The sequence below is a fragment of the Diadema antillarum genome, unplaced genomic scaffold, assembly GCF_040938485.1.
Source record: "Diadema antillarum isolate AM-2024a unplaced genomic scaffold, OU_Dant_1.0 seq00001547_RagTag, whole genome shotgun sequence".
Lineage (NCBI taxonomy): Eukaryota > Metazoa > Echinodermata > Echinoidea > Diadematoida > Diadematidae > Diadema > Diadema antillarum.
In genome coordinates, this window is record NW_027272276.1 from 264,449 (window position 1) to 271,493 (window position 7,045).

Below are 7,045 nucleotides of genomic sequence, written 5' to 3' on the forward strand. Positions count from 1 at the left end.
AAGTTACAATAAGCATGAATCTTTAGGAGTAAGACAAAGAAATGTATTTCATCTTTTATCCTTTGCACTTATTGACATGATTTACTGCCACTAAAAGGACCAATGACCACCGGCTTTCATTCATACCATCGTATAGAGGAACAATTTATATTAGCCTTTACTCCAGCACAAAATATCTGACATGTACCCAGTGTATCAATATACAGTCATATGGACCAACTCTCCTAATTTAATCATTTTTTCAATAATATCCCCCCCCCCCCAAAAAAAAAAGGTAAACCTTATGTCATCTGTTTCCTTTGAGGATCTCGTATTCCCAGAGATTGTGTACATAACCCAAGCAGGGTTACCCTGGGTAGTGGATTGACATGTAATCCTTCTCTCTGTATCACCATTGTACTGGTAGCTTGGGGAACTCCCTTTCATCACACACCACAGCAGTTTGAAGTATACCAAAAACATCCAAGACTTCACAGCTTCTGCTATTTTCAAGTCAATACACAACTCCTCTTGTTTAATTAACTCATGTGAGAATAAACATAACAATTCTAAGAAGACACCTGAGGTCATATAATCATGACCAAAGTTAAACTGGATAGTTTGATAGTGGTTCACCAGTAAAAGGTGGCAGATTCAGTACCCATGAAACATGTCATACACACATTGTACAGGCCCAGATTCACAAGGGTGGTTAGGTCCATGGTACAATCAATGAAATGACTGATTTCGTAACGGAATAGGCCATGCGACACTTGGCGCTCCATACAAATTATCCATGTTTTAAAACATGGTTTCAATTGTACCATCTTTGTGAATTTGGTCCACACTATTCCAGGTAGCTCTCAAATTTGCATGCTAAAATCTTCTAAGAAGTTATTGCTGAGGGACCTTCACGGTGATGATGTGACTTGACTGATCTATACTCAAAAATCAAAACAGAATATTGTAAAAGTGGAAATTTTGCAGTGTGGAAATTTTTGTGCATTTCACGCTACAATAATAGTATAATCATGTACTAATAATATACATTATGATACCAAGGAATTAAAAACACACAAAATTCATCGTTCCTGACTGCCCATTAACTTATGTGAGAATTTCCACTTCTACAGTAGTATAAGTCGTATCCCTGATACTCAGACTCTTTTACAAATTAATAATGAGTTTCTTGACATCTTTGTGAACATGAATCCAACAACAATACTGTAAAACAAGGAATATTTGCATGCATCTTAATTTCACGAGAGCCAAGATTCGCAAAATTAAAATGCACACTACAGTTCTTGTCTACGCTATATGCATTGAATGTTAGAGGCAACTTGCAAAAATTTCATGCTGCCAATAAGGCCGTTGGCTCCATTCGTGAAAATTTCATGCCGCGAAAATATTGTGTTTTACAATAGTAGACTATGCATTCACTTGTGGCATCACTATATACTGTAGGTGTCCAGGCCAGTTTAATGATTGATTGTTGTGGACGGCAACAATCCCAGAGATTCTTCTAATTTGTATTAGAAGCCAATCACCAGGATGTTTAATGCCTTTGATATTTGTAGATGGTAGCTTTATCTCATCTTCACAGAGTACACATCTCACAATTTAGTGATATTACATAGCTCTTTGTTTTGTTGTGTTTTTCTGCTTCAGATGTTAAATATTGAGTCTGGTGAATACACCATACATGTAGATTCAGTGATGTGAGCTCAGTTCTGTCCTTCCACACCTTCAAGTCATCACTGATTTTCCACTCCATCTCTGTCTTTCTATTCCATGTCCAAAATAAAACATCCACAAATTCCACAATGAGTGATGTCCAGACTGTTCACATGATTTCAAGGCCTCAAGGTTTAACCTTTATCATGACTCTGATTGGGATTGATTTGACTCTGATTGGGATTGATTTGAGGATGATGTTTCACTGGAGGAAATTTTCTTCCTGTTCTGGACCTCCTCTGCTGCTGTCATCTCCTGATCCACTCTCTCTTTGGCTCGCACGACCTTCAAGAAGCATAAAAGAGATTGATTTGGTGCTGAAGTCATCACTAAAATCTGTACATGCAAGGATCTTTTAACATATAATTTAATATTTTTTTCTTCACAAGGCAATATTGTGTCCTTTTCTATGCATTTAACGTAAAAATTAACATTGCCTGATCTTCATAAATTGTTTGATTGTAGAATGGAAGAGAAAATTTGTACACATTGTGCTTTCTTTTGCCTGTTAGCAGCTATTAATTTTGTAAAATGCACTTACAGATATTTGCCACAACCATGTACCTTTGACTGTAAGTAGAGCGAGCCTCCTTTAGACTTGTCATTGACAGTAAACAGGTGTTCATAGTTCTTCAAGACAGCTTCCTTGTCGGCCAAATCTCTGACGTTGAGAATCTTCTGAGCTTCCTCTAGTGTCATACCAGTGAGACTATCAGCTGCTGCTGCCTTCGCTCCCTGCTTACCTCCTCCAGCTCGCTGGGCTGCCTGTTGGCTGGCTGTCAGTAGAGGAGTAGATTGAGACTTGTCATTACTAGTCAGACACTTACTAACAGTCACTTCAACAATGCATTACAGCTATGGTGTAACCACATTCTCACAAAATGTGTTTTACCAAAATTTTCCTCAAATGAGAGGTAGAACCATGACGAAACTGCTGAAGCAAAATTCATGTAGCCTTTAACCCTAACTAGGCCGGGCTATTTAGGTAGTTGAAAGAGCCGGGGGGGGGGGCCTCCCAGGCCCCCCCTCCAGATCTCGGCCGTCGACCGAGCGATCGCGACGAAAATTGGCACACACATTGCCTATGATGTAATCTAAAATACCATGAAGTTAATTTTTTAAAAAATCATCATTTATGCTAAATTATGCTAATTTATGCATGATGATGCATAAAATCAGACTAATTGGTATAAATCACAAAATAAAGCTCAAAACAGGCACATTTTTTGTGTAAATATTCTTTTTAGTGTCCTTAGCAAATGTAATAAAAAAAAATTGCGATATCAGAAAAAATTCTTAAGTATTTTATTGTTTTTTTGAATTTCTTATATATTTCTTTGTTTTTTCGACTTTATGTTTTTCATTGTTTTTCCGATGAAATTTGTCCGCGACATCGCTCCGAACAAGAAAATATGTTATTCATTGATTTTAATCAATAAAACACCAAAATGATCATGCTTTTATGAAATTTGCCAGTAAGCACAGTTTGCATTGAAATTGTACACGAATTAACGTTTTTGAGCAATTTTTGGTCTGACATGCATGTATATATTTACGCATAACTTCGGAACCGCACGCCCGGGCGTCGCAAATTTGGTGTCAAAAGATGCGGGAGACTCGAAAGAAAAAAGTCATGAAACGTCGTGGCGATAGCTTTTTGCGATTGCGATACATCGTGCGGAACGTCGAGGGGGGGGCCTCGGAGGCCCCCCCGGCCTAGTTAGGGTTAAGCTATGAATTCCTACCTTTCTGGAAAACATACAAAGAAAGAAATACAAAAGATTCCAATATGTATGGACATGTCAGACAAATATGTACTCAAATTCATTAAAATCAAACAAAGTACATCTAAATAGTATTCGACAGTATGATTCAATTTATGCTGCAAATTGCCAAAAACATTACCTCTCTATAAATTATTTTGTGGATTGTCTTTAATCACATTGTGAGTTGAAGATGACTCAACCTGCATATTTGTTTAAAAGCACTGTTTCAGAGTGATTAGAATTTATACAGACCCATGTAACTAATGAACTGAAGTTGTTAATAATTCAGTGAACCAAGTCAGCTAAAAAAAAGATATTCTTTAAGTTTTTTTGTGTTTTTTTTTTTGTTTACACTCCCTACAAGAGTGGATTAATGATTTGCATAGAGTTATCACACATACATAGCAACCTGATTTCATACTGATTCTGTGTCATGTCTCTTGTGAGCTCAGCTTTTTAGGCTCATGCTCATCTTTCTCGTTATTCTAACCTTCCATCTCAAATGACTTGACCTTTCACCTCCATGAGTCTTGCAGGAAGACATCAACATTCAGATCCTACCTATGAAAGCATAACTCCAAGAGAGAAGATTTCAACTCCACCAAAGAGGGAGCTCTTGCACTTCAGAGATGCCACAGCACCATGCAAGGCTCATGAACCAAGCACTTTGGACTCTTTTGCTGTTGACAATTTTCCCACTCTATTAGCAGATCATGCAAACATCTCTTGGACAGTGTCTTTGAAATGTGTACGTGTAAATACAATTTGTACTTATGAATGCACAAAGGCGATTACATTACAGAGGAATACAAGCAATGTTACAGGGACTGTACAGTACTGGTTGAGGTGGGGATTCATGTTTTGAACATTCTTAAGTGAGATAATGAGAAACCTCTAATGAAATATGAAAGAGCATGTAATTTTAAGAAGGATTCAACGTTTATTTGATAAAAATTGGTTTTCAAATGGCTGAGATATAAAAAAAAGTGATAATAATAAAAGGCGACATGCCACAACTTTATTAGGATCTCTTTGTTTCACATTGTTTTTGGATATCTCAGCCATTTCAAAACCGATATTCATCAAATAAACTTTCGATACCCCTTAGAATCGCATGCTCTTTGGCATCTCATAGAGTGGTTTCTGAATATCTCGCAAAACGTTATAAGCTAAATCCTCACCTCGACCAGAACTGTACACACCCTTTAAGATGGTGCATAAGGCAAAATAAAGAGCTGTATTTAACCCGTTGAGGACAGGCTGATTTTGCTACAACACGCATACCTTCCCTTAGACCCCTGCCCGAGTATACTTGGGACTCATCCTCAAAGGGTTAAGGGGAACCCACCTTGGATCTCCTGCCTCAGAGCCTTGGTGAAAGCCCTGGCCACAACTTGTCCTCCAAGCACAATGATTTGTGCCAGATACTTAGCTGCCTGCAGACAGAGAAGTCACAAAAACACAGAGAGATCATTACTTTACTTTGATTTTAAAGATTGTTCCTTCCATGAAAATAAAACATGATAAGCCTCCTCATCATTCTTCCAAACTGACCTCAAATGATGAAAATTAAAATCTGAACTTGATCTATTATTTCTCTCTTGTCATAGTACAATAATCAATGCATGCATGGTATTATCAGCAAGATTATCTAATTCTCTTTAAAATGATATCCTACATGAGTGTGATTATGCCAACAGGTAAAGGAGAGTACATGTGTATTTTGAAATATGAATATTGGAGGTCTGCATTGAAAAGTTGCAAAATGAACACCAATGGTAATGAAGAGGCAATAAAGATGTTGTATTAATTGATATCTATTTTGCTCAGCTGGTCAACCATGAATGCCAATTTAATAGAATTCTGAATTTAACATTCAAGCTTAGAGTGGTGCCATGCCAGGCAAGGTTGATATATCTCATCTTGTACTTTGGGTGTTCATCATACCATGTGTAAGCAATGTTCAGAAGTCCCAAGCAACAGGGCAAATTGAAGCTGGGAGGTTTCAAAAAGATGAGACTGGGAGTCGTGAGACCAAAACAAAATGATGGACACAAAAGTGTCAAGTAACAAGAGATGCTGAGGACAGACCAAGGAGCAGACATCCAAATATCCCAATGGAATGACAACATCAGGGTGTTGCTCTGCAGGATCGCAGGTGACTGTCTTAGAGTACACTACTGATCACAATACTGATCACACTGTGAGAAACTGCTTCCATGCTGCCCATCCCCAAGATCAAGCAAGAAAGACTCCAGTTAAGGAAGCAAATGACTGCTCAACAGAAACAGGTCTGGCTGATTCACTGGTAATATGAACATCTCAAGTGGCTGGGACATTGTCATAGAAAACCTGATGAACATTGATGAACATTTGAAGAATAGAGCATCCATGCTAATATTCTGACAACTTGTTATTCTTGGTCAGGCCAGTGCTGAAGTTGGCAATAAAAATCATTAAGACCCCTAATATCCAGGATAGCCATAGATAACACAGTACAGGGGGTCATCTTTCCTACCGAGAACAATAAAGGACTGGAGCAGCCTTCCAGAGGAAGTAGTGGCTGCTCCAACTCCTGACACATTCATGTCAAGGGTCAGCAAGTAACAGACCATCACTGGGCATTCTTTTTTTTAATAGCGAGAAAAAACGGGGGGGGGGGGGGGGGGGGGAATTGTACAGTGTAAATCACAGTTTTGAAGGCCCATGCAGGACAGGTCAGGCTTGGTCTACATCCCTAGTGCCATGATAATCAACATATTGATTGTGGGTATCTTTGGCAAGACAAGACAAGAATAACAATAATAATATTTGAAATATTGTACATTACCTCTCACACGTAGATTCATGCAAGGACCTAGGAGTGACGGTTGATTCTAAATTTAAGTTTGATCAGCATTTTCAGGCACAAATAAATAAAGCCAATAAATTGATGAATTTAATAAGATGAACATTTGTTTATTTAGATAAGGATAACTTCCTATTGTTGTACAAAGCTTTGGTTAGACCTCATTTGCAGTAAGGAGTCCTTATTTGGAAAAAAAAAAAATTAGCTTTAGAAAATGTCCAACGGAGAGCTACAAAATTGATCCGAGAAATAAGAGCTCTATCCTATGAACAGAGATTGAGGCATCTTGGACTTTCAACTTTAGCATACCGCTAGGCGGGCGAAAGGTAATATGATTGAAGCGTATAATTATTTCATAAATATGATCAAAAGGTAACTGTGCCTGATTTAGGTTTGATAACAAAAAGCACAAGAGGATATAAGTAAAAAGTTATATATTTTTCAATCACATACCACCAGGGCCTACAAGAAGAAACTCATTTTACATACGTATCAGGAAACCTTGGAATGGTTTACCAAGAAACTTCAGATGCACCCAGTGTCTTCCACTTTGAAGTTGGTTTGGATAAATTCTGGGACAATGAACCCATCAATGCATCATCATCAAATTTAAGTTTGACGCCACTCCACCTGGCCATGACCCAGCTCTTTTCAAGAGGGATCAAACCTGGATCTGAATATACAGTAGGAGGCTCAGCCTGCGTTCAGAATCATCCAT

The 7,045-nt window shown here is 38.1% G+C and overlaps 1 protein-coding gene across 1 annotated transcript; it reads right to left on the minus strand.

The window, feature by feature from the left end:
- Nucleotides 1-678: 678 nt before the first annotated feature.
- On the minus strand, nt 679-7,045 carry LOC139710596 (mitochondrial import inner membrane translocase subunit Tim16-like). The gene is made up of 4 exons (XM_071622520.1): nt 6,995-7,045; nt 4,828-4,915; nt 2,278-2,489; nt 679-1,998 (listed from the first exon to the last, which is right to left on the minus strand). The coding sequence occupies exons 1-4, from the start codon at nt 7,043-7,045 to the stop codon at nt 1,858-1,860; spliced, it is 492 nt and encodes a 163-aa protein (XP_071478621.1). The 3' UTR covers nt 679-1,857.

Excerpts from the sequence above, each read along its gene's own strand:
- LOC139710596 (XM_071622520.1), bottom strand. The coding sequence starts at position 7,045 with ATGGATGATTCTGAACGCAGGCTGAGCCTCCTACTGTATATTCAGATC. Across the intron at positions 4,916-6,994 it reads TACTGTATATTCAGATCCAG|GCAGCTAAGTATCTGGCACA; the intron begins GTTTGATCCCTC and ends CTCTGTCTGCAG. Across the intron at positions 2,490-4,827 it reads TCTGAGGCAGGAGATCCAAG|CCAGCCAACAGGCAGCCCAG; the intron begins GTGGGTTCCCCT and ends CTCTACTGACAG.